At 43.0% G+C, this 26,938-nt stretch overlaps 2 protein-coding genes across 7 annotated transcripts in view; one reads left to right on the top strand and one right to left on the bottom strand.

The window, feature by feature from the left end:
* The first annotated feature begins 1,373 nt into the window (after window positions 1-1,373).
* Window positions 1,374-4,929, top strand: GINS2 (GINS complex subunit 2). Its single transcript, XM_074286306.1, has 5 exons — window positions 1,374-1,966; window positions 2,269-2,383; window positions 2,695-2,794; window positions 3,539-3,665; window positions 4,064-4,929. The coding sequence occupies exons 1-5, from the start codon at window positions 1,877-1,879 to the stop codon at window positions 4,187-4,189; spliced, it is 558 nt and encodes a 185-aa protein (XP_074142407.1). The 5' UTR covers window positions 1,374-1,876; the 3' UTR covers window positions 4,190-4,929.
* A 1,783-nt stretch (window positions 4,930-6,712) lies between these two features.
* The window catches only part of GSE1 (Gse1 coiled-coil protein), a 771,132-nt gene continuing 750,906 nt past the window's right edge, over window positions 6,713-26,938 (bottom strand). For 5 of the 6 annotated variants that reach the window (XM_074286301.1, XM_074286302.1, XM_074286300.1 and 2 more), the window contains 8 exons: window positions 25,737-26,335; window positions 23,669-23,781; window positions 21,838-22,108; window positions 19,907-20,020; window positions 18,512-18,874; window positions 14,605-14,886; window positions 12,981-13,084; window positions 6,713-11,148 (listed from right to left, as the gene is read on the bottom strand). In XM_074286301.1, the coding sequence (XP_074142402.1) occupies window positions 11,014-11,148; window positions 12,981-13,084; window positions 14,605-14,886; window positions 18,512-18,874; window positions 19,907-20,020; window positions 21,838-22,108; window positions 23,669-23,781; window positions 25,737-26,335 (1,981 nt within the window). In that variant the 3' untranslated portion in view covers window positions 6,713-11,013. The remainder of the gene's footprint in view (window positions 11,149-12,980; window positions 13,085-14,604; window positions 14,887-18,511; window positions 18,875-19,906; window positions 20,021-21,837; window positions 22,109-23,668; window positions 23,782-25,736; window positions 26,336-26,938) is intronic. The other variant, XM_074286303.1, reaches the window with a different exon arrangement.

Genomic DNA, 26,938 nt, shown 5'->3' on the forward strand with positions numbered 1-26,938 from the left:
CTTCAGGCGAAATCCTCTGTTCTTCTATCCTATTTTGTTATGAAAATGTTTGTTTTACTTCTAAAGTTCAGAATTGTAAAAAAAAAAAATGCAAAAACAAAAAAAGAGAGAGAGAGAAGAAAATATAATGCCTTCTCTGGCCTAGGTGAGCCTCTTGCACTCTTTTTCTCTGATTTGTTCATTTAGATTACAACTAGATTGTGAGCTTCCTGAAGGCTGGGGCTTTTTCCTAAATTTCCCTACCTGCTAATAATTCCTGGAGTTTTTACTTATGTTGAAAGACAGAATGCGTTAGGGATTTCTAAAGCTCTGGAACCAGAAAGACCAGGGGTTTGTCATCCCAGGAAGGTCAATCAATAAGCATTAAGCACCTATTATGCACCACATTTTAAGCTAAGCTACAGCCAGGTCACTGCTCTTCTTTGGGGGAGGGGGATGCCAGTAAATATTTATGACGCTTTTAAGTTCAATTTGCACCGTTAATGTTTTGTCCGTCACTTTCTCCGGTCTAGACAATCAGAATGAGTCGGCCCCCATTGATAACCTTTGTCAATTTCAAAAAATGTAGATCCTCACACTGAGCACTTCCCAGTCACTGGAGCCGATTCTAGCGCCCACTATTCCCAGCAATTCTCTGAAACTGTACTCTGAGAACCAGGAATTCCCTATAACAATGAAGTCACTGGTCTAGTCTCTATCTACGTTAGAAGTGTTCTATTCAGGGGCAGCTAGGGGGCGCAGTGGATAGAGCACCAGCCCTGACCTCAGACACTTCCTGGCTGTGTGACCCTGGGCAAGTCACTTAGCCCCAGCCTCGAAGAAAAAAAAAAAAAAAAAAAGGTAAAGTGTTCTATTCAGTTGCCCCCCATTGACTCAAATTTGGCTGCTCCCTGCATTTTCAGTCTCCAGCCGTGTTACTTTCTGTGAAAAATACAGAAATCAAGTCTTTAATTACGTAAGGGCCGCTAGATTTCGGTCTCGCCACATTGGGAGGAGTCAGGCCGCCTCGGGCTTCCCCTCCCTGGCCTTGAGGACACACAAATAACAACATGTGGGGCGCACACACGCTTTTCATCCCTCTTTCTTTTTTCCCGTCACTAGTTGATGCGATCTTGCGTGTAATCATTTGTTACCTCCATACTACATTCAATCCTGTTCGTGTCTTCGTTTAATAGGGAAGGAAACTGAAGCTTAGACATAGGATATGGTTTAGTCAGGGTCATGCCGCTGCATTTGAACCCAGATCTTCCCGATTCCCACAATGCACCATTCCGATTGACGTCATGCCCAGTAGGGCCCCGATGAGGTTTTGTTGCTTGGGTATCACTGTTGAACCGAACGCTCGCTCTCCACATGGAGTTGGGACAAATGCGGAGGCCAGACCCCAACCTTCCAGACTTGGGAGTTTGGGGTATTTGGGGCTCCTGAGGAGAAGTCAGCGTGGGGGAATGAAAGGCTTCAGGGAAGCAAGATTCGAACTAGGCTCGCGACCCTGGCTACAGGTTTCTTTGCTTCTGCTCCCTCGTTCACTGTACGGGAGATGCGGATCTAGAAGTAATGGGGGTCTCGGGCTGCCCCCCAGCCGCTCTCCAGGAAAGCGCCTCCCCCACCCGGGACACCCAGCACCCGGAGACCCGAGGAGCGCAGGACGCAGACCCGGAAACGCCGCGGGGCGCGAGCTCGTCCAATCCCCGAGAAGGTGACGTGCGCCGTCTCTTCCCCGGGATTCGCTTCCTCTTTCCTGATAGGTCCTTGTTAGGCTTCTCGCGCTCAGGGGGCGGGGCCTTCGGAGTGGCGGGAAGTGCCGGGCTCCGTCTCAGCCTCGGATCTCGGGGCTCTGACTGGCGAACCTGAGAAGGCCGTCCGGGAGCGGGTCATGGACTCGGCCGAGGTGGAGTTCCTGGCCGAGAAGGAGATGGTCACCATCATCCCTAACTTCAGCCTGGACAAGATCTACCTCATCGGGGTAATCGGATTCTGGGGGCCTCCCCCCCCCCCCCGCCGCGGACCCAGGATCCCCCGACACGCCCCGCCGCCTCCCAGGACCCTCGTGCGCTCTTTGCGCCCCTCCCCCGGTCCCATTCTCGGTTCTCACGCCCAGGACCCCATCCCCGACTCGGGCTTGAAATCCTCCTCCGTCCCTCCTCACCTCTTCCCCTCCCCCACTACGGGTCCGGGCAGTGGCCGGGGCGCCTGGGGACTTCCCCGCCGGGACTCCGAGGCCTCCCCCCGCGGTCTCTTCCCTCACAGTGGCTTGTTTTCCGGCAGGGAGACCTGGGGCCTTTTAATCCCGGGTTACCGGTGCAGGTCCCCCTGTGGCTGGCGATGAACTTGAAACAGAGACAGAAATGCCGAGTGGTTCCCCCCGAGTGGATGGACGTGGGTAAGGTCGCTGAGGCCGTGGGGGCGCCGCTCGGAGAATGGGGCTCTGTCCCTCCCGTGGGAGCCATCAAGTCTTAGCGGACAGAACAGTTTCCCTCCTCCTTTCAGTGTGGCTGTCGGAGTCTGTCTGAGAGCTCCGCCTTTTCTCCCAGAGTTAAACGCCTACCTTTGGCTCGGTCTGGGCAATTTGTCCTGGGGAGCCTGATGGCGTGTGTTTAGTCAGCCTCTCAGGAGAAGGGCCTGAAAAGTTCCGGCCCAGGAGAGAGCCAGTCTCGTTTTATTTTAAAAATAAAACATTTTACTCTGTTTTAGAAAAATTGGAGGAGCTGCGGGATCAGGAGAGAAAGGAGGAAACCTTCACCGCCATGCCTAGTCCTTATTACATGGAGCTCACCAAGTTATTGTTAAATCAGTGAGTGCCGCCTTTGGGTTCCGGCGCGGGCGGCTGCGGAGGGAGAAGAGGCGGTTCCCCGCTTTTTCTCCTGGCCCAGCCGCCCTTGTGCTTTCTTTACCTTTTACATCTTGAAAACACAGCTCGTTCCACCCCAACGTGACGTGGTTTTCTTTCTTAGCAAAGGGATGCCGTGATCCTCATTCCGTTGGTAGGCATGTGTTACATCGGTGGTGCTTGGTGCCCTCCCCATGTCGGGGTCCCGTTTTCTGTGTGCCACGGGGCGCACATCTTTAGGAAGTGGATGTTAAATGGGCGGGGTCACAATGACCATCCCCCCGTGCCAGTCCTGGCACGAATCCTACCACTGCTGTCCTGTCCCGGACAGACTCCTGGAACCCCGACATTGCTCAAGGTGAACTTGACAGCCAGAGAAACTGCTTTAAATCTCGAGGGCATTCCGATAGCAAGAGCTTTCCCTGCACAGTTGCGTTAATGAAAAAGGAATTTCATTGGTAATCTGAAGTAGACCTGGCCACTGAGCTTGTCCTTATTTGTGCAAAGTGCAAAATTCAGGACGAAATGAATCACAGGTAGCATCTTCCTCTTAAGTCTTAATACTGCTTAAGACAGCGGTCCTCAGTTTTTAAACAAGGGCAGCTCCCCGTCCCTCAGACTGGGGGGGGGGGGCGGACATTCGGCCTCCGCCCGTCTGCCGAAACCGCGGGCTCTGTCCCTGTTCTGATGCATTTTTGCCTCCTGTAGCGCCTCAGATAACATCCCCAAGGCAGATGAGATCCGGACCCTGGTTAAAGACATGTGGGACACTCGCATAGCGAAACTCCGGGTGTCTGCAGACAGTTTTGTCAAACAGCAGGAAGCGCACGCCAAGGTATATTCCTACATACGTATATGTGTGCGTGCGGGGAACAAGACATTTCTCTTGCATTCGCGCCACTCTGGGACCGTACCATTGGGAGGGACAGAATGGAACACTTATCAGTGAGCAACCAATTAGACTTCATTTGGGTCCCTATTTAAAATCATTAAATTTGATCACTTTTCAGAGTAACCAAGTTTGAATGAAACTCATCGGTTTTTGCTTTCCTCAAATACTTTGATTTTGTTGAATTAACAGAAATTTTACGGTGTGACATGGCATTCAAGTATGACTTAAGCAAATAGAATGTGCTTGGGTTTTGGCCAGGGTAGTTTCCTTACTTTTTGTCTTTATTCCTTAAATTTATGAACAATTACCTAAAGGAGTTGTCTTTTTTCCTTGCCTTTTAGCTGGATAACCTAACCTTGATGGAGATCAACACTACAGGAGCATTTCTCACGGAAGCCCTAAATCATATGTATAAACTTCGCACAAATCTCCATCCCGCAGAGAGTGCTCAGTCTCAGGACTTCTAGGAAAATGGTATACCCTTAAAGGAGCTTTGTGAGATTGAGGGTAGGCAGTGCGAGGGGGCCAGCCTCGGGAGTGAACTTCCTTTAGTTGAGATCTCGGAATTTCAGAACCGCATGTAGATGATAGGACAGTGACGGCCTTTCCTTTTCCTTGAGAGAAGCAATAGGTGAAAGACTGAATATTAATCATCGGGCCCCCCTCACTTTCAGAGGTCTTTGGGCCCTTGTCCAGCGGGAATGTCCCTGTTGAAGAACAATTTCTTCTCCCTGGCAGATTCCATCCACTCCCTTTATCCCACCCTATCCTTCTGAGGTGAATGTCAGGACAGGGTTTAGGTGATGTTGTTTCAAGGCTACAGAAGGATATTTTCCTTTTCATGTATATTTTTATCAGTGGCACAATAATGAAGTGATTTGGAACTTAATTCTATGTGCTTTATTTACTTAACATCTTTACAATTTTATTGTCAAGTTTCTCACTCTGGGATAGTCTTATTGGATTGTTACTGATGCTAATGTGTTGTAGTTTGCTTGGGCTGACTGACTGAATCAACCCCAGAAGTTGTTGAATGGTTTCAACTTTTTTTTTTGCCTAGTAGTACAAATAATAGTCAAATGGCTAGTGTGTCAAAGTGGATGCAAGAGCTAGACCAACCATTTCATTATTAGGTCATTTTAAAGGCTAAATTGAGTTACACACAAAACAACACTTGGTTGTTTACCAATAAATATGTAAAATCTTCTGTTTGGACTTGAATGTGATTTTTCCTTCGCCTCTGCAGTCAGCTAGTAGGACTGTGAATTCAACCCAAAGCTGCAACAAGCACAGCTGAAGATATCAAGCACAGATGAGAATTTGTCCCCACTTCTGATAGGGAATCAAGAGAATGGCTTTCGATTGCGGTGGGTTAAGGTTCAGACAGCTAACCTCTCAAAAGCCTATCTCGTAGGTCAAATGGGGACCATAATGGCACCTTGCTCCCAGGTTGTGAGGATCATGAGACACCTTCAAAGCATTTTGCAAACTTCGAAGTGCTGTTTGCCAGCCATTGTTTTAAAAAAAAAAAAATGTTAACCATTTCAAGTAATAGTGATATGAATATTCAAAAATTCCTAGTCAAAATCACTAGTGTTACAATATGAGGGAAATATCTGACTAATGGTTCTGCATCTGAGGAAATGTCCTAGAATAGCAAGCAAGAAAATCAGTTCTTCAAGGACAGGAACTGTCACCTTTCCATGATTTCTTCCTGGAGCCTAGTACAATGCAGTGCACAGAAACAATGCACAGTACTGTTGGTGACTCAAAGTATTTAACATAACACACAGAAAGTGTTTAATAAATGCTGTTTGACCATATCATTCCTATTTCTCCAAAGATTTCCATGTCAGAAAAATCAATGTGACCAGATGGGTAGGGCAAAGGTCACAGACCAGGGTCCCTCTTTAGCCAGTGTGACTGATTTTATAGACTTGCCATTCATCCCGTTACACTTTAAAAAGAATTCGTGAAGAACCCACTTCTCCACTTACCTGCCCTCTCTGATAAATGTTGGTTTCAAAGGCAATTTTGAGTTCAGGAAGAAAAATTGGTAGCTAAGCTAATTGTACCAGTTGCTTCCCAAGCCTGTGGCCAGAAGCAGCACATTTCATAAATTCTTGAAGTAAGGCTGCCAGACAAAAACCTCAAATAAACTATCATGAGCATTTATCTGAATAACTGGAGATGTCTGTTGGATTTGGAATGAAGAGTAATTCAGCAGCTTTGAAAATAATGACGATTTGGGGGCATATTCCTCTGAAAGGGCTGTACACTGCCACCCAGTGGTCAGTGACTGAAGTACTGAGGATGGCTGAAGTATATCCATCTACCCCATCTATTAGGCAAACTTGTTGACTTTGAAAATGAGAATATGTTATTTATGCTTTGCGTTCAAGATCAAATCTTACTTGTAGGCATTAGATGAATCATGTCCCAGTCCTATTTTTCTCCCTTTTCTTTGCTCTAAAACTAAGACTTCCTGTCTGATTTTAATCATCCCTTTGACTCTGGGCTAAGTTTCATCAAATGTTTATTGAACTAGATGCAATACGTTGTGGAGGACATAAATATGTAAATGCAATACTTGGCAACATCTTTACGGTTGTGTGGAGTCGTGTGTTTTGTGATTAACTTTATTTGGCTGGCAGCTTTCTCATGGACATTTAATAAAATACCTTGGTTGGTGAATCTATTATCTCTCATCACCTTTTGAAATCTATCATGAGCAAAGGAAGTTCTTTGCTTTTATTCCAGCTCGCTCTCATTCCCATCTTTAGGATAACATTCCATGTTATTAAAAACTCTTTGGGGTAGAAGGGAACCTATTCAAGAACCAGAATGTCAGCTAGAAATCCCTCTTTTCCATTTTTTCTTTTGCCAGTTTCTAAACTAAGGAACCAAGTCTGAGTCATAGCGGAACCGTTGAATGGTTTGGAAAGGCCCAGCTGGTCCTTTGCAACGCTTTAATCAGAAAATCATCCTCAACACTGATTTAGGAAGATTTTATTTTTTGGATGTTGTCAGAAATTACAGCAATATATTCATAAATACCTAATTACTACATTCAACAAATAATATATTACAATACAATTAATTCAAACAAGTACACTTAGAACAGGTTTAATTTCACAGCATCTAAACTGCCCCCCTGTTGACTGAGGTGCCCTTCCTCCTCCCATGTACTGATTTACTGCTCTAGGAATTATGCACAGGGTACATACAAATCACAACCAATCAGCATGGGCTTTGGGTCAAGGCAGAATGAAGAATTCTTAGAGTAAAGCACAGGGTCAAAAAGTTGGGGATAGGCTACCAAAGGATTAAGAAAAAAGGAATCAACAGCGTTTGTTACTTTAAAGAGTATAGGAATTGCTGCAAATGGCTAATATACAGTTAGAGTACTAGAATTGGCGCGTGTTGACCATCTCCATCTAGTGGCGGCTCCTTGAAATCTCTTCCTGCAACTCAGAGATAACTTGGAGTGGATGCATTTTTAACAAGATTTTCTTTAAAAATGGGTCCTCTTTGAAATTCAGCTTTTCATAATATGGCAGTTGTGGGGCAGTGACTGAATATACAATGCTATTTTTAAAATGCCATTCATTCATAAATGAATTTGAATCATAGCTTCATGTGTTTCTAGGTTAATTAAATTAATTTTCTTAAAAGGGCAATGGCAACTTAATGATTTGTCCAACTGAAGCCCTTGATTCAGATTATCCAGAATTAATTTCACCGCTTGTAACATATAAAAGTGTCTGAATATGACATCTCAGTTACTCTCGTTTTTACTCAGACAACTGATAGACATCAGTTGTTTCTTCTGAAACTGAACTACCCTAAGTGTCTTACTTCAATAACTGTGCCAGCCATGTGTTGCTTCCAGAATGTCTGTTTGCAAAAGGAAAATCATTGGGTGGTAAGTCCAAGGAATGAAGAAGCCTCAGGAGCATTTTGCTTTGTTTCAATTTGGGGGTGAAGTGCAAATATCTATCTATAGCTGCTGAACCTTAAAATTCAGCAGTTTTCATCATTGAACCCTTAAAGAATCTGGGTTGCAGTCTTATTTCTGCAAAAAATGATGTACCACTTCTAGTTACTAAAACCCAAAATCTCTATATAAATAATGAAACTAAGAGAGCATCATCAAATCTAGAGCCAATCATGATAAATATTTGTCGAACTTTCACCATTTTGTATCCTAAAGGTTTTTTTCCTTGCTTTTCAATCAATCCTAATAAGAAATTAAAAAGCTTTCCAGATTTTGTTTTTGTCAGTTTTTTTCAGAGCCTAATTAAAAACACACTAAGAACTGCCACATTCTCACATTTTTCTGAATAGAAGTGTATGAAAATAATTATAAATTATTTCTGTGTTGGTGCTATTCTAAACGTGACAAGGGGAAAAACCCATTAGGGTATCTACACATTTCAAGAATGTGTTTGTTTCAATAGTTCCATATCCTATTGGTCACTTCTGTTCTGTGGGTTTCTTTTTTTCTTTTTTTGGAGGAAGGAGAATATTCAGAGATCTCCGTAACAAAATGGGCACAGAAAGCTCAGAGGTCAAGCTGAGACTCAAATGCCAATCAGAAACAAGTATAGTCAAAGCTCTCTTAATAGTAGTATAATCTCAACCCTATGGCACCTATCAATCAACAGACACCGTTGGAACCATACTATCTTTTGCCTGCTGTTACACCAGTATGGCTAGGTGAGAGCTGACAAAGCCTGGAGCTGGTGGCCAGCTAGACTAATTAAGTGTGTTCTAGGCTAGCCCGATTTCTCAAAGTCCTGAGCTGTCTCTTCCATGATGTCACAGGCCTATGAGCTGGTAAACCTTCCTTTGCCTAGTTTCCTTCGACTATTCCTATCCCAGAATTAATCAAAAAAGAGACAAGTTTTCCCATGGACTATGGAAAAGGGCTCAGCGGCAGAAAATGCCCCTCCCTCAGAAATTCCAACTAGACAGCAGATTTTGTCATGGGAAGTACATTGATACTTTTGCCCTCGTCTTTGGCAAATTAGCTCCTTTACCCCCAAGCTCCACCTACAGAGTACATGGCAAATTTCACAATATCTTTTGAGGGGAGGAGGTATCTCATCTCTTCAAGTAATATCTCTGGAAAGGAAGGCGCTTGTTGACTGCTGATAATACTGGCGGCCCTTTTTGTCTGAGTTTGCTAATAACTGGAAGATTCCTGGCAAACATACAAAATAAACTGTGTAGGAACAGATAAAGCCATGTTAATGCCATCTGCTAGAAAGCTGTATCTAGACTGAGAAAAGATCAGGACACCCCTTAGCAATCAAAGAACAGAAACATAACTGTTCACTCGCTACGTGAGAAAGTTTAAACATCACAAATAAGACTACTTCGTCTTCCTCTGCTCTCTATCCCCAAACATTCTTGTCTTTGGGAACAGGATCCCTCTTTCCTCTTCCTGACAATTTCCCCATCCACAACAAAACACTGCAGAGATAGAGCAAGGCTAAGGCAAGATGGAAGAATCCCCTCTCCTGTCCAGTTTTATTCCTCCAGTTTCTAGCCCCTCCTGCTCTTGCCATATCCATTAAAAAAAGAGGAGTTCAGCTCAGACATTATGTGAACCTCTACATTTAGGCTCTTTAAAAGCTCTTAAAACCGCATCTAAGTGAAGCCGCTAAAGTTTCCTACTTTGCACCTGCTCAGATTGCTGTAAGACATCATAGATTTAGATCACAGAACATTTACTTCCTGAAAAGGTCTCTGAAAAGAAAACACAGACATACACACATGCGCGTATGCGCGCTGCCACAAAACACACAGAAGTAATTTTTATCTTGTTCCCAACACAGACTATCCCCTTCTCACTCAATAGCAGCTGGTCATATTTGCAATTTACTTTCCAAGTGCTGGAGAAAAAAAAAAAAACAAAAAAACAAAAACTAACAACAGAAAGAACAGAGAAAGGGAAGGAGGGAGGTTAGAAGTGATGCATGGCTTTTGAAAGAATTCTCTGGTACAACACAAGTTGAAAATGAATTGACAGCATATGCGCCAGTGGAAAGCTTTTACTTTTCCTCTTTAAAAATTCTTTAAAATGCTTCAATATCTTAATGTTCTGACCAGCAGCGGTACAAACACTAAAAGCAAGATTTTTTTTTTCTTTTTGCCAAAACAAAAGAAACAAAAATAGAACCAAAAAACAAAAAAAAACAAAAAACAAAACAAAAACAACAAAAAAAAAAAACCCAAAACAAAAAACCCCAAACAGGAAACCAACCCCCAAACCCCCCCAAAACCACATATTAAAAATGGCAGGCTTTTTATAACAATAATTAAAGTAATAAAAACATACAAAACTTTGTTTTTTTTTTTTAATATATATACACAGTACAAGGCCGAAGCACCTTTTTTTTTTCTCTCAAAATTTGTGTTTGTATGAAAACATAACCCACTGCAGTAACACAATGTCGTGGGCCTGTGTGTGTGTGTCTGTGTGTATCTGTGTGTATGTGTATAGTTCTGTACAATTCACCCCCCTCCCCGTCCCATAATAAAAAGGTACCTTCCGTTTGTTTATTTATTTTATTTTTTAGATAAGTGCATTTCCAGTGGGAAAGCCTTAGGGATAGTCTCAAGTACTGTAGCTTTGTTTGCTCCCAGGACATGATGCTCTGAAGATAATTACTTGAGTAATTGAAATGAACAATCCTGTCACTTACAATGCACCCAATCTCCTCTCCAACCGAAGAAAGCCATACACTTGTGGGGCAGATGGAAGCCCACCCCATCCTCACAGAGCAGAAATTCAGTTCTTTAGAACTAATATGGCAACAGAAGGAATACAGAATTGGTTTGATCCAGTCAAGTGCAGATGGGCACTCCTGGGACACTGAATGGGTTTTAGTGTTGGTAATGGAACCTTCATCTTTATCATATACATACATATATATATATATACGTCACATATACATATATAATATGTATATATAAAAGCCAAAACAATAAAGGGGGGAAAAGAACAAAACCAACTTGAAAAGAAAACAAAAGCTATGGGCTTCCTAAATGGGTTGCTTGCAGAATTATAAAGGTGATTCGATTGCATTGAAGTCAAAATTAAGTTTTTTTTTTCCTGGATCCCAGAATCCTTTGCTTCATGCATGGCACATTCTCAATTTCTTTTTCTTTTTTTCTTTTTTTTTTTTAAGCTTCAAACCTCCCAGTGAAAAATATTAAATATTCAAGGTAATAAAATAGATAATATTTCTATACTATATGTTCGGCCTAGTGCAAGGGAACGTCACCTGGGATATCCCTTGAAGTAACCCCTAGACCACTGCATTGCAGGCAACGCAAGGCACTTTCGTAAGTGATCCAGTTCTGCCTGAAGTCGCTCCCTTTCTGAAACAATCTTCTGTTTCTGGCTCCTTAATTCCTGTTGGAGAAAGAAAAGAAAATTGCTGTCAAGACAACTCCTATATTATAATGCAAACTTTGCAGCTCTTCTCTCAGTCCCAATGCCAATTCAATATTCAAAGCATATGCCAACAAAGCCAAGTAACAAAAACTCCATATTTGTCCAAGCATAAAAACAATCAAAAGAACAAAAACCTCATTATAATTGTCCTTACCAACACCTTCAGTCAAAATGCTCGTGATTCCTTTACTGTACCCTTTCTATCATTGAGTCACTCAATCTGAATACCGTACACTTTATTTGTCCTAAAGTTGTTGAGCTAATATTTTGTAGAATAGATGAATGAACAAAAACCACCTTATACCTAATTGTTCATATACCTACTTATCCAAAACAAAGTGTCTTGAGGGCATTTCTGCTAGACCTGATATTCCATTTCTTTCATTTTACCCAGTGGAGCAAGTAAGCAGTCTCTCAAACATTATATAGGACAAGTAAAAAGGGGCAATAGTTTCCCCCCACCAAAATTTTAATTTCATTTTATTATTTTTTTCTGGTTATGGTTGTAGTCAATATGTACACTGCTCCTCTGCATTAGTTCAATATAAGCTTTCTCCTATTTCTTTTCAATATATCATTTATTATGGTATAGTAATATTCCCCTTAAATTCATACATCACAATATGCTTTAGCTAATCCCTAATGAATGGAAAGCCACAAAAAGCACAGTAATGATTATTTTCCTACATATAGGACCTTTCTTTCCTTGACTTCATTGGTCTATCATGGCTAGAGATGCAATCTATAAGTCAAAGGGAAGATGAAATGGAGATTGTAAAAATAATTTTAATTTCTTATTTTTTCAAATTGCTAAGAAGTTATGCAAAGAGGATATTGGTGGTAGTCTTTCAACAAAACCCTCGTACCATAGGATTTAGAATTAGAAGGGCCCTTATAGGTGGTCTCTTCCCTGTTACTCAATGTAAAGGTATAATATTGGTAATAAGTATTCCCAAAATATTAATTTTCACACATACACCCCAAAGGTCAGAGGGACTGCAATAATACTAGTACATCAAATGTACTGTGGGGAGAGTTAAAAATTGGTCCAGCCATTCAAAGAAATACAGAATACTACCTTAGGTTACCATATCTTTTGCCCCAGGGATACCACTAGGCTTATAGAAAGAAACCAAAGAAAGGAAAAGAACTCATATGTACAAAAATATTTATAGCTACTCCTTCTGGTATAACAAAAAACCAGAAACAAAGGGGTATGACATAACTGATTAATGAGCTGAACAAATTACGGTATATGGTGGTGTGGACATAAAGAAATTATGAGGGATAGTCTCAGAGACCTAAGGAGACTTATATGAATGGAAAGCAGAGTGAAGTTAGAAAAACTAAAACAATTTATATATCATTGCAAAGACAAAACTTTGAAAGACTTGAGAACTCTGGTCAGTGTTTCCAGAGAATCAATGATAAATTAAAGCCTTTCTTTTATTTGTCTTTAGGATGTTGAGTAGCTATTTTTTGAAGAGATGGATGAATGAAAACCACAATATTCAGAAGAGAGACATTTTGGGACATAACTAACACAAGAATTTGTTTTGCTTGAGGACACATATTTTAGCACAAAATACATCTTGAGAGCAGGGACAGTATCACTTTGCTATCCATCTACAACAGTGCCTAGCATCCAGTAGGCATTTAATAAATGCTTGCTGATTGACTATTTGAATTAAAGACCCTTCTGGCTCTCCTGTGGCCTTTAAAGGTTCCAACAGAAGTAAAAGGGAGCTGGGAGAATCCTGGCCCCCCCCTGGGCTTGGGCACTCACTCACCGCCATGCTGTGTGAGAGCTGCTCAGCTGTCAGACTGAGGCTATAGTGCTGGGCTTCCAGCCGTCTGCACTGGGTCTGCAACACGTGCCGTTCCAGGTTTTGTTCTGCAGTAAGACAAAAAAAGACTTTCACCAAAGGAAACCAAAAGGAACCAAAGGGAAGTTTCTGTAATGAGTAACTTATTTTTCTGATTCTGCTTGGCTACTGCTTTAATGGAAAGAAGGTAGAACCTTCTGAGAGAGGATGACCACAAAGGTTAAAGGTCTGGATGACCAGAAGACATGGACTTTGAGGGAATAATCTGGACAGTGCAAAGCTAAGAAAAAGGTGAAATTTTCCTGATTCAAGAGACCCACTAAGTGCTCCATATTTTAAGCTTCAATCTCCTTGGAGAATGAGAATGAGTCTTTATCAAAGTGACTTAGGAGTCTTTTGTTTCTTAAGCATTTTGTGTAAAGGAAATAAACAGCTGATGCTCATTTAGGAAAAAAGTGGATTATATCACTCCATCATCATGATGCCCTTAAAAAATGTACAGTAAACTCCATCCATATCAAACTCTATAGGTCTGATATTGAGAGACAAGTTATTGTCCAAAGAAGAAAAATGTGGGCTCCTGAAGCTCGGGGTTCTAATCCTGGCTAAATAAACTTGGACCTGTACCATCCATTTTGAGGATGAGGTGGGGCTGGGGATGGTCTCGGAGCTTTCTGTTTTTTTCAACTCATCACTTGCAGGCTCCTTGGACTTGGGAGCTGGTTAATACCATTCCAGTGGCTTGTATCACCTGATCTCCTTGGTGGGGGTGGGGGTGGGGGCCACAAGATTTTTTGGCTAGGAGGGATGCTGAGATCATCTAAGTGTTCATCCTGCTCCCCTTGGGTAGGAGGCTGGGAGGGCCATAGAGCGGATGGGTTATTTGGGGCTGCAGTAAACTAGGTCACTTTCCAAAACACAGATTGCATCTGATTAGGACTATATTTAGAAGTCCTCTCTGCAGGTTATTTGGCATCTCAGATCCAGCTGGCAGCAGGATCCACCTTTATTCAGGATTCCTCCATTACGCCCCGCTTGTACAGGGTTTGGCATTAACTGTGAATAAAACCTAGAGAAAAACTTCTAGACAGGGATCAGTCGGAAGCACTTGTTGCATCCTAGAAAAAAAAAGGCAACACGGAGGACTTGTGGCATTCAGGCCCAATTTTTTCATCAGAACTCCATTCACTGAAAGGAAGTACAGCACGGTGCTAAGAGTCCTGAATAAAAAATAAAAGTGCTGGGTCCAATCCCAGCAACTTATATACTCTCTGTGGGCTTTAGCTTCCTAACCTATAAAATGTTTGCATTATTGGACCTCCCTGGATTATTGCTACTAGTAGAATATGACATAAAGGCGCACGCGCGTATGTGTATGTGTGTGTGTGTATATAAGTAAACTATATATATTATATATAGTAAACAAAATATATAGATATATGTATGTATAATATAAAACAGTATAAAAACAAAGTTTTATAGCTATAGAATATAATTGTCAGATATTATTGCCACTTATTAGTTTGCCCAAAAAGACACTGGATTCCTCAAATTGTTTGCTAAATTTTAACTTGTCCTATACACCGACCTTCTATGTGTTCCTGGTAAGCTTCAAAAATTGCCTCAATCCCTTGCCACTTGGGTCTGGGGGCTTCTTCCTCCTCTTCCTCTTCTTCTTCCTCTTTGTCTTCCTCTTCAGAGTCTCTGTCCAGCTCCTGGGAGATGGGGCCCTTCCTTCCAGATGAGGTCTCTTGCTGCCCATTGTGTTGAGCCATCGATACCCGGTTGGAGGACTGTAACTCAGGAATGTTATAATGGACGGAGGTGTCAACTTTATGGTTCTGCTCAGCAGAGAGCAAGGTTGTACTTCCTGGAACAGAGACAAGCAAGAGATCTGAGCACCTACTGATTACAATGGCTCTCTGCTCAGCCCTCGGTGTGCTAGTGAGCCCGGGGTCATTTCCAAAGAAGGGCCAATTCATTTTCCTGGATACTAAGGCCAAAGACAAGACAATCCAAACACACATCAGCTGGCTCCCTTCCCACTCCCTACACTACTTGGCATGGGAGAAATGGGGGAAGGCGGAGGACTGAATGGAAAGCAGCCACAAATGCATGAAAGGGTCCATCCTTCTAACAGCAGCTCTGTCCTATCACTTTACTGTGAAGAGGAGCATTCATTGTATAGCTGTAAGAAGCATGCTAGACTTGGGGTGTCCTGAGAGGACTGAGTTAAGTTCACTCCTCAGGCACTACAGCTCTTCAGAGCTAACACATTTGTAAAGCTGGGGATAATATCTATGATACTTACTAATATCTATTGTACCTTCCTCCTCACCTGTTGGAATACACGGGAGAGCTGCTAAAATACACGGGGAGCCACCTGATAGTGGCTGCTAGAGATCCAACCCAGAATGGATCTCCTTGTGTGACAGGATGCTACAGGAGACTGAAAGATAGTTGCTGTTCTCTGACCTCTCTCCTCTTCCCTCTGCCTCCAATTTATCTCATTCCCAGTTCCCAACACCTGTGTCAGCAAAGGCTGCCTTGCATCTCCTTCAGATGTTATGATCCACAGCTGCAGAGGCTCTAGGAGAATTGACCTGTCCCTTAACACTCACCCAGTGTTTTCAGAGGCTCAAATGAGATAATATATGTAAACCATTCTATAAACCTTAGAGGCACAAAGACTTGCTAATGGCAATTACTGTTATGGGACTGTAAATAATACAGGGTATTTATTCATTTGCCTTCTCCAAAGTCCAAAATCAAAAACTAAAGTTTTAGGTACATCAGGAATCATGACATATCCAGTATGAAAGCCTGGTTTCAATGCTGCAGGTCACTAAGTTCTTAAATTTGGAAGCTGATATATTAAGATAATATATCATATATTAACGCAAGATATACTATAATATATAATAATATTTTTTATTTTATATATTTATATGATATATAATATGTCTATAAATAAATATATTATTTAAATAAAACATATATATATGTGTATATATATATATATATATACACACACACACACACACACACACACACACACACACACACACACACACACACACACACACACACACATATATATATATATATATATATATTCTGATATTTTAAGAAAGCTCTACCAAAGGATAACATATGGGAAGTGAGAGAGCCCCAGTCAGCCTGGAAACGTGGTTACAGCTATTCAGTTCTCTCTGTCTTCCTACTGAATGGCCTCTGGGAAAAAAGGCCAGAAATTTGTAGGTTTTCCATTGACTATAAAGATTTGTATAGTCCTGAAAAACATATCCCAAAGTTTAAAAAATGAAATCTCTGGGGACACACAGCTATAAAGTCCTAACCAAAAAAGTCATAATAGTGGAAATTATTTGGCACAACAGTGAGGTAGAAAATCCATTTTCAGTGCATCAGAGTATAATGTGAGGAAGTAGCTCCAGAAGTAAGAAAGACTACTGTGGTTTAAAGTTTCAAAGCAGTTCCAAAAAATCTGAAGTGACCATGATATAGATTGAGATTATTTATATATATATATATATATATATATATATATATATATATATATATATATATATATATATATATATATATATATATATATATATATATATATATATATATATTTTTTTTTTTTTTTTTTTTTTGGCTGAGGTAATTGGGGTTAAGTGACTTGCCCAGGGTCACACAGCTAGGAAATGTTAAGTGTCTGAGACCAGACTTGAATTCAGGTCCTCCTGACTTCAAGGTTGGTGCTCTATCCACCCAGCTGCTCCTAGGAGGCTAATATTCTTAATACAATTTTTCATATTTGTAGTACAAAAAATTTTTGAAGAACTACATTTTATAATATATTCATTTCTCAAAATTGCTGCCAGAGATTTTATATCGATCTGCACTGGTTCGCCTACTAATAAAATTCTCTTTAGTTTACATTAACAATAGCTGGTATTTATCTAGCTCTTTAAGACTCACAAAGCAATTTAAATTTATTATCTCATTGGATTCTCACAACAATGAGATAAGAACTATGAATATTATCCCCCCATCCCTTACAAGTGAGACCAAGAGTAGTTAGACAACTTAAAAATATAATAGACAGGATTTGAACCCAAGTTTCTCTGGATTCTAAGTCTAGTGGCTTCTGTTTATGGACAAGGCAACAAAAATCAACAGATTCACCAAATAATAGTATATAGAAGGCCCTTGTAGTCATATGGGGTAGGAATGATAGGGTTTTCAAGGAGCTCTAATAGAGTCTTTTCTGAATTATAAGACTAGCTGTCATCTTGGATGAGTAGGAAGGCCTGGCCCGGGGGGGAAAAGAGGAGTAAAAAATACAAAGAGGATCTTGGAGTATTAGTGGGAGTCTGTGCTTTGGGCAGTTGGGATGGGAGAGGGGATGAGAGAAGCAAAGAATTTTGGAACCAAAAGAGACATCTAAGGAATACTTTCCAGATGAGAAAACCTCTGGGAGTGAAGGCTACACAAAGATCTCACCCATCACCAAGTTCTTTCAATGGCTCAGCATACATAGAGTGGAGGAAGAGCTACAATTTGTGAAGGCAACAGCTCAGTAGACTACGAGTTATAGCAAATTTGTACCAAATGAAAGGCTCTGTGTGTGGGATTGGTTAGAAAATAAGCACTTCCAAGCTGGGAAATGCATTATTATTATTATTATTATTATTATTATTATTATTATTATTTTGCTAGGTAAGATTGTGATCAAAAGATAGGTATAAACTTAATTGAGACCAAATCATGAGAAAAATGATTTTCTTTAGCTTCCCCTCATATTAACCTTTAGAAAAAAATGTTCCTCTTTCCCCCAATCACACTGGCCAAGAGAGACTACATTAGGGACAGAAAAGAGGGAATGGGGACCAACACAGATGAGGCTTCTTAAACTTTTTTCCACTCATGACCCTTTTTGCCCAAGAAATTTCTACCTGAACATGAGTATATAGGTATTTAAAATAGATTTACAAATCAAATACTTATTGAAAAGAGATCATAATTTTGCAACCCCCACATTAAGTTATGAGATCTCATAAGAAGCAGGGTGCTAGATTTTATTTATATATATATATATATAATATATATATATATTATATTACATAAATACATATATAATTATATATATTATATATATAAAATATTATGTATATAATATTTATATATTTATATATATATAATATATATATATGCTTCTGTGACTACTGGACAGAAATCTGGATTGAACTGGGATCCAATGCTGAGGTCTACACAGCCCTGGTGAAAGTTAGCTTATACATCTCTAAGTCCTCCTCTGCTAAGTGGGAACAAAATTTTCCATGTGAAGATCAGTGAGTCAATAAATGATTGGACTATGGTTTCCTAGAACCCAAAACAAAATGGCTTATTGCTGCATAAACTATAGCTGGTACAGTCACAGAGAGAGAGCCAAGAAAGCTTCCCCAAGAGGTGAACGTGGCCATTACCTTTATGCTTCTGCAAGGCTTTCTGGGTAGACTGCAGCACAGATTCGTGGAACTGATGCGCAAACTCTTCTGCCATGAAGGCTTCCCAGGGCTTGTTTTTCCCATTCATGCTGTGAGACAAGGGGATGGGGATGTCCTTGGACAAGGAACCCCTGACATAATGGAGCATGCTCAAGCTCTTCTTCCCACCATGGGTTTCACTCATTCTGGCCTTCTCTGAGGCTGGATCCCCCACTCTCTGGAGCTCCTGGGGTCTAGGTTGTTCAAGTCTTCCAGGTTCTGCTGGCTTCGGCGTGTCCGATAAGGAGGCTGCAGTACCGATGGGTCTGTCTGCATCTGCAGGGACTTGCTGCATTGCTGGCTCTTTGAGAAACAAAAATTCAGAAAAAGCATGAAGTAGCTATAGGATGCAAGGCAGTGCAATCACACGAAGCCCCGAGCGGATCGGCTGGTACTCAACTCTCCAAGGAGGCAATAGGGTGTAAAGAGAGGCTCCTCCAGGGGTGACTCACAGGGAAATAAATGAAGTGGATCATGGAGAGCAACAACTCAACTGAACACAGTGAACACTGGCTTAGCTGCACCGAGTCCATTTGGGGAGGTTTCCATCTAGGCTAGATTTCTGGGAAGAAAGGCATCAGAAGGATGAATGGGGGACTCTACGGTCTAGTAAGTGGGAGTCTGTTTATTCACACTGGCCAAGAGAGACTATATCAGGGACAGAAAAGAGGGAATGGGGACCAAGACAGATGAGGCAACCTGCTCCAAATGGCAGAGATAAAAGGTGAGAAAAGCAATAAAAAGAAGAGAAGACATTAGAAACCAAGGAGGGGAAACACTTAAAGATCTAGACCAGAAGAGGAAAGCCCAAGAATCCATGGAGAACAGACCACGTGCATAAAGGCACAGAAGTGACGAATCCATACAGTCCCCCCATTTTGGGCTGAAAAGATTAAACAAGAAGATAATCATGAGGGCTCTAACAGCATCCACTGACACCCAAATAGACCAGCCTAAAGGTTCACCAGTGGTTTTAGATGGGTAATTATTGCAACTCAACTGATCCAACAAAAGGTGCACCTTTGTTTGTGCATTGTGAGGTTGGAATAATCACAAAAGACTGTGAGTTCTTCGTCCTAGGACACAAAGTCCTCACTTCTTATACTCAGAGAGGCCCCCCATTTCTCTTGACACTGACCCAGTCCGATGTCCTTGATCCTTGTTATTTTTATCACTTACAGAAGTGACAGACACTCGCTTAGACAATAGGACTTTTGTACGGACAGAATGCTGTTCCATCCTTACGAAAATAGAACTCAAGGTGAAGATGGGGCCGAGGGCAGTGTGCCAATCCACACATCCTTTCCAAGGCCCTTTCCCGGCCTTGCCCCTTACCGCTCAGGGAGATAATGGGACTGTCCCTCGAAGCGTTTTTCACTGAGTCTGTCACTGCTCCCGACAATGTCTTCTGTTTCATGGCATGGAGCATTTCAACAAGTTTCTCTTTGTCTGTGAGAAAAGCAGCCTGGGATTAACGAGATTGTTGCACCATATAGGAGAAAGAGAGAGAGGAAAAGTGGGAATCATAGCCATAGGCCATGATCAGCTTTCCAAGAACAAGAAACCAGGAGGAAAAAAAAAAAAGGAAAAACCAAACCAAACATCACGTGTTAGGTTTGTGTATAATGCACAGAAACCCCCAACTGAGAGGAGTCTACTGCAGCAGAGGTAATAAAAATCGAATTCTTGACTGATTACTAGTCTTTCTCTTCTCTGCTTCTGTGACCTGGGCCCGTACATCAGATGCCTTCCAGGAAATCTATCCATTGACTTAGCAAGTGCTAAGTCAAAAATGTCTGTCCACAGATTTACATTAAGATCCTGAAGATGCATTTCTACTGGAAAGACTGGCCCCAACATATTATAAAAGTCACAATGAAGAAGCCCAATCCTCACTCCAGCGTGCTCTCTAACCCTGTCAGAGCATGATTTGCATCTCTGTGCATTACATTTTCCTACACAACTACCCAAAATGAAGCTCCGTTCACAAGCCCTAAGAACATATTGACTCAGATCAACTCTGCAACACCTCCTGGGGAATCCTGGTAGCATGAAATATGTACAGCCCACCAGCAAGGGCCTTTCTCCTGGAAGTCAGCAGGACTAAACAGAGATTTTGCCTTCTCTTCCCAAAATTAAAGGCAGCGAGAGCTATTACTGATGGGTACTGAGAGCAGATCCCCGAGGTTCCTGCTAGATTTAAGAGTTGATGATTCTTGCCATTCCTTCAAGGAAAAAAGGGAAATCCTGCCTACTGATTAAAAAAAGAACCAAGTACACAGTTATGAAAATGAATTCTAAATTGATCCATAGGGATTTCTGAAGGTTTCTCTTTCTTCGGTGATTTCTTTCAGAGATATTACTGGGCTAAGCAAACTGAACACTGGAAGGAACCACAAATAGGGCTAAATGAATAAGCACAAAGCAAGGCTGGCCTGTGGCCCATCTATGTGTCTAGGGTGGACCATTCTGCTGCACTTGCAGTAACTATTGTTTGGCCACGTTCCTTACCCGCTAACCTGATGTGTCAAAGAGCATCATGCCTCAGGGTCAAGTAGGAGACTCGCTTTCTCTGGCTCCCTGGCAGGAGCGGGAGAGGTAGAGGGTCAAGTTGCTGGGGTTCCCCTCCCCTGGCACAATCCCAGAAATGTGAGGGCTCTGTTTCTGCACAGTAATAGCTAGCTAGGTCTCCCTAGGCTTTGCCAGAAACCTATAATTATCTCCTTATCATGCTCCTCAGAAAACAAAAGCCACTGAAAGAAACCAAGAGGATGCATCAAGAAGGAAAAAGCTCAGCAGGAAAAGGAAGCTCGCCTGCATCCACTGAGCGTGATGGATGGATCTGGTACCCGAGGGCTGCTTTGTAGAGGCATCGTTTCATTCTCCTAAGCAGAGCAGGAAGATACTCTGCTAACAAGTCTACCTCTTGGGACCGACACGGGCAGCTGGGACAACAGCTATTTTTCAAGATGATCAGCTATCGTCCACCTCCACCCAGGAGGAAAAGGAGAGAAGTCAAGATCTAGGGTCGGCATCAAGTTCAGAGCTGGGCAGGGTTACCTGAGCAGAGGGCTTCAGAGAATAAGACCAAGAGAGGAATATCCGAGATAATATAGGAATATGTGACCACCTCAGAGCCAGAATAAAAGCAACAGCTTGTGACGGCTGACTCAAGACCAGAGACTCACTTTGGCTCTCATCCTACTGCACAAGCCCCTTGACCTAGACAGACACCCCCGCAGGGAGGGAAGGCCTCTGGGTTATACCTTTTCTCTTCTCAGCACTGATGTGAGTCAGGTGGAAAATGGTCAGAAACCTCCTCTTCTCCTCAAAGTTGGGGCTGTTGTTCATCTCATCAGGACTGTATCGAGTGGAGAGCGCGAGCCTGGGGGAAGGGGTTTGCCGCTTATTCTGAACCGCCGGGGGAGACGGACTCCGCTCCCTTAGCATCCGGCGTCTCTTCCTCCTCTTCTGCGTCAGTAACTCCTCCTTCTGCTGTCGGGTGGTCAGGCCAAAGAGCTGCAGGAATTCTAGCTTCTATGTGAGGGAGATGACCAGACATGGAAACAAAGTCAGTTAAAAACAAACACAACCACCTATGCTTTTTTTAACCAACCAGGACCTTCCATCTCATCCAGCCTCATCTGACCCCTGGAATTCTAAATCCTGCTGTACCTCACAGATGCCCCAGGGACAGGGAACTAGCTTCAAAAGCATCAGTGAGCCACAAATGTGGCGATCGATCATGTGAAAGGCCCCAGGAGAACACAACTGACAGAAGGGGGGAAAGGCATATGTGAACCCATTTGTGAAAAATGCCATTTGCCCTCCAGGCAAAGGATGAGGGAATAATTGCTTATATTTCCATAATGCTTAGAGATTGACAAAGGCCCTTCTTCACAACCACCCTGTGACCCGCAGACGATAGTCTCATCTTTACAAATAAGGAAACTGAGGCTGTTTTCTTACGTGACTTGCCCGTGGGTACAAAAGCCAGTGAGCATCAGAATTAAAATTTAAAGCCCATATCATTGATGGCTGCCTCTGTAATTGACAGAGAATGAGGAAGGGAAAAATCATTTCCTCAAGAAAATTTGATTACAGCCTATGGGAGAAACCCAGTCCAACTTCATTATGCTTCAAGTAATAGACAGGGGAAGGATTACTATCTCCTAGGGGAAGTATGATGTGGGAGGATGTAAAAGCCCTGGCTCTCTTTGAGAATCAGCTCATGTGTCGTCTCTTCCAGGAAATTATTCCTGATTTTCACCCGGATCCCCACATAGAAGCTACTTGAGGGCAGCAATTATTTGTTTTATCCTTGTATGGCATTGCTAACAGAGCACCTTTGCATATATACATACGTGTGTGTGTGTGTTTGTGTGTGTGTGTGTGTGTGTGTGTGTGTGTGTATTATTATTATGCCAAGGGCTTAGTCCTGAGAGAGTTGACATCTGCTCGGTATCAGAATGAGACCCAACAAGCCTTTGCTCCTGTGCCTCCCTAAGTCACATCTACCATGCTGATCCATGGTTCTGTTCTTCTGGGAAAAACATGACCCTTATTTGCTCCCTCAAAATCACCCACCTGTGATTCCTAGCTTGATGAGGTCTCCTCTACTTACTCTTCCCACCTCAAACCCTTCACTTCCTTCCCTCTCTCTTGAGCTCTGAATGCCAGAACATCACCAAGGGGGAGGAAAAACCCAGTGATAGATTTGAAATTTAATGTCTCGATAATAAATTCACTCCCATCTATTCGTTATACAAGGATTTAATACTTTCCCAACCTTGGCGGGTCACAAAATTATCTCTGCTTGGACTTGGCTCTTCTCAACAGCATGGGGATTCAGGTCATCCCATTTAGGAAGTGATCCTGACCCAAGTTTTTGGATTCTGAGTCCAAGTTTCACTCTACTATACTGCCAATGAAAAATGGCAGAAATGGGGTTTCTGGTGGTCAGGAAAATAGATGGATTTCACATGGAGAAGCTACAGAACAGAACGAAGATTACAGGCAGAGAAGGATTGAGAGAAAAACTTAGTAAGTCCCTAACACTCGGCTGAGGAGTCACTTGGGACTCTGGAACGAGAATACCTCAGAGGAAGTGTCCAGTTTGAGGGGCGGCTGCTCGGCGACACATCGGAGGTGGGCCCGGACTTCTTCTTCATCACTCTCATCATAAGAGTCATCAAGGTCATAGTAGTAACCTGAAATCATCAAGGAGTAGAGATTTGCTGAGTGCCTACTATGTGCCTAGAAGCTTGCCAGGGTTAAAAAGCAAGAGGCAAAATCAGAACGGGAAAAGGAGCCTGACATTCACCTGGTCAAACCCCTTGTGGATAATGTTACATTTCAGGCCTGTCGTGTATGTCTTGAAGCATAGGAGTGCTTAACTGGGGTCCAGGAATTTGATGTTTTGTTAAAAATACAAAAATAAAAACTTGGTAAACTACATTTCACTAATTGTCTTCCTCTGTAATCTTATGTATCTTATTCATTTAAAACTGATTCATAGTAGTCCATTGACTGAACAGACTGACCAAAAGGTCTGAGGCATAAAAAAAGGGTAAAAAAGGCAATATCCAGAGAGTTCTCTCCATGCACCATATCCAAATCCCTTGCCCTGGCATTGAAGGTCCATCAGAAAACCCGTCTGATCCTTTTAAGTTCTTGTAATCTACTTCTCTTCTCTCATTCCCCAACATCCCTCAATCCAGCCCATAGAACTCGCACCCTTCTCTACTTTTTAAAAGGAGCCTAAAGAAATAACTCAGACACAACACGAATGCAACACAACGCGGGTCTATCCAAAGGACCCCAGAATTTACAGCGGGAAGTGGCCTTTCAGATCACCAAAAAGTTCTTGGAGGACTCCGGCCTCTCCTTATCTGAGGCTATTAACTGAGTTCATCCAGCTCTCACCTGTGATCCAGGACTACCCCAATCCTGACTTCTTCTAGAAGAAACCTCATCCTGTACCCCTATAGCTCGACTTCTGCCGACGGCTCCTTCCATCTGACAGGGGTGGAGGGGCAGGGAGGAGGTGGGCCACTTCTCATTCTTCCAGGACTTCCTTTCCCCATTCCCCCACCCTGGGCACCTTTCATGGTATCTCCTCCATCCCTTCACTTTCCTTTGATGTGCAAACTCCCTGAAGGCAGGGACTGTCTGTCCTTCCCCTTGTGGTCCCCATACTCAGCACAGTGCCCGGCACATTGTGAGTGAATAAGAAATGCTTGTTGACTTGACTTGCTTAAGATCTCTGAGGTTAACCAGTCTCTCAACTTGTTCCAGTGACTCCGAATCTAGAGCTCTTTCCACTCCACCGGGCTTCCTCCCCTAACCCTCTGCCCATCTGAAAGCAGCGAACAGTAAGGAACAGGAACAGCAACGAGCTGGCTTGCTCCCTGGGACAACCTGGCTGAGATAACAGAGTTCTAGGGCCACTTCCTTGTGGTCAGACCAGCTAGGCAGGTGCACCTAGCCAGCTCCCAGCAGAGCATATCCCAAAGGCCCTAAGGCTCCAGCTCCAGGCTCCTTCCTGCTCACCTGTTCCTCTTGGCTCTTGAGGGAGGGATAGGGAAGAGAAGAGATAGTGGCCAAGATGGCCCCAACCCTACGGAAGGAACCTGAGCCCTGGGAGAGGCGGCCAGGCTGCCAGCCAGGCTTTAGGGATGAAGGCTATGGCCGCTGCAGGGCCTCCGCTATTTGCTGTGGCGGCCCTGAGCCCCTACCGCTCCAAGGACCCTCCCCTTGGTTGTTGTATCCTCCTATTATGCAAAACTATTAATATTTAAAACCTTCTTATTAGCCTCAGCTCATCATTTATTAATTGTGCATGTCTGGAGAACAGGATTTACAGATAGGCTTTGATTCGGCTTTCAATACAATTTGCATAGAGGATGGGCCAGAAAGGTTCCGGGGGTCTGTCTAAAGGAGGTGTCAATTAGCTACAGAGAAGCCATCTGAACTCACTACTTGGGGCTTATTAAAATCCAAGGTGATTTCCCTTCCATTCCCTTCTTTTGTCTCATCATCTGTCTTTGGAGGAACAGCTAGAGCTCCTATTTCCGACTCACAGAGATGAAGGGTCTCTGCAGCCAGAAGTAGAAATGAAATGGGAGGGGAAACTGGGAGATACCTGGCTAGAAAGGGAACTGACCTTTCTCCTGGGCTTCCCGCCGCCTACGTTCCTCCAGGTCCAGTTTGCTGACCAGCTTCCGATGCTGTTGTAAGAACTCGTCGTAAACGTACATGGGGTCGGGGCCCCTGGGGAGCTGGGGCCGATACGGAGAGCTGGGCTTTGGGGGCAGGCTCACGTCAGGGAACTGTCCGGGCTGGGGGAGAGCTGCTCTCTGCTGGTTGAGGATGGTCTGAGTGGACTTCTCCAGTTCAGCCAAGAAGGGCCCGTGAGAGTACCCACTGTGTTCCAATGGCCCAGGCTCCCTGAGTGGCTGGTATTTATCCAGGCTTGCCTCCCTCTTCCTAGTCCCCTCTTCCAGCTTCTCCGGGCAGAAAACCCTTTCTACTTTAACCAAGGGGATGGCTTGTCGGCTGGGCTCAAACGGAGCTGGGTGGGTATGGAGAGAATGGTTTTCTTGTACCCTTCGTGGTTCCAGAGTGTTTTCCATCAAAGTTACTGGATTCCAGAGGGAGGTGGGCATGGGATGGTGCTGAGGTTTGGGAGAGATGAGGGGTGGGGGCCCTCCAAAGTGCTGTGGCTGGTCTCGGCTGCTTGGCTCATGACGAGTTGGTCCCGGTCTGGGGAGAGAACAGAGTGACCCGTAAGAAACAGAAGTACTACATGAGTAGAAATCAAACACACCCTTCCCATTCGCCCACAAACCTACCCTTAACCTCCCCGGGCTCCTCTTGGGAGCTCAGGTGGATGTTTTCTGAAACACCTGACAATTAAAAGCAGCATCTAAAGAGCTGTAGAGTCGACAGAAGCTTTTAAGATCGCCTAACTTCAGCTTCTTATTTTAATACAGGAGAGAAGAGGTCCGTAAGAAGGAAGTGATTTACCTAAGATAATGTGTTTTCCAAGCTCCAGTACGGACTAAGCTTTTTCCATTAACCCTCAATGACAGTCTCCCCAAATGATCCTATCTCCAACTCACTCTCAAGAAAGGAAGTGGGAAGTGAAATGGAATCAAGAGATCACTGACAATCTCCCCAAATGATCCCATCTCCAATTATCTCTCAAGAAAAGAAGTGGGAAATGAAGTGGAAACAAGAGATCACTGACAATCTCCCCAAATGATCCCATCTCTAACCATCTCTCAAGAAAGGAAGTGGGAAATGAAATGGAATCAAGAGATCACTGACAATCTCCCCAAATGATCCTATCTCCAATTATCTCTC

This window comes from Sminthopsis crassicaudata, chromosome 2, assembly GCF_048593235.1.
Source record: "Sminthopsis crassicaudata isolate SCR6 chromosome 2, ASM4859323v1, whole genome shotgun sequence".
NCBI lineage: Eukaryota > Metazoa > Chordata > Mammalia > Dasyuromorphia > Dasyuridae > Sminthopsis > Sminthopsis crassicaudata.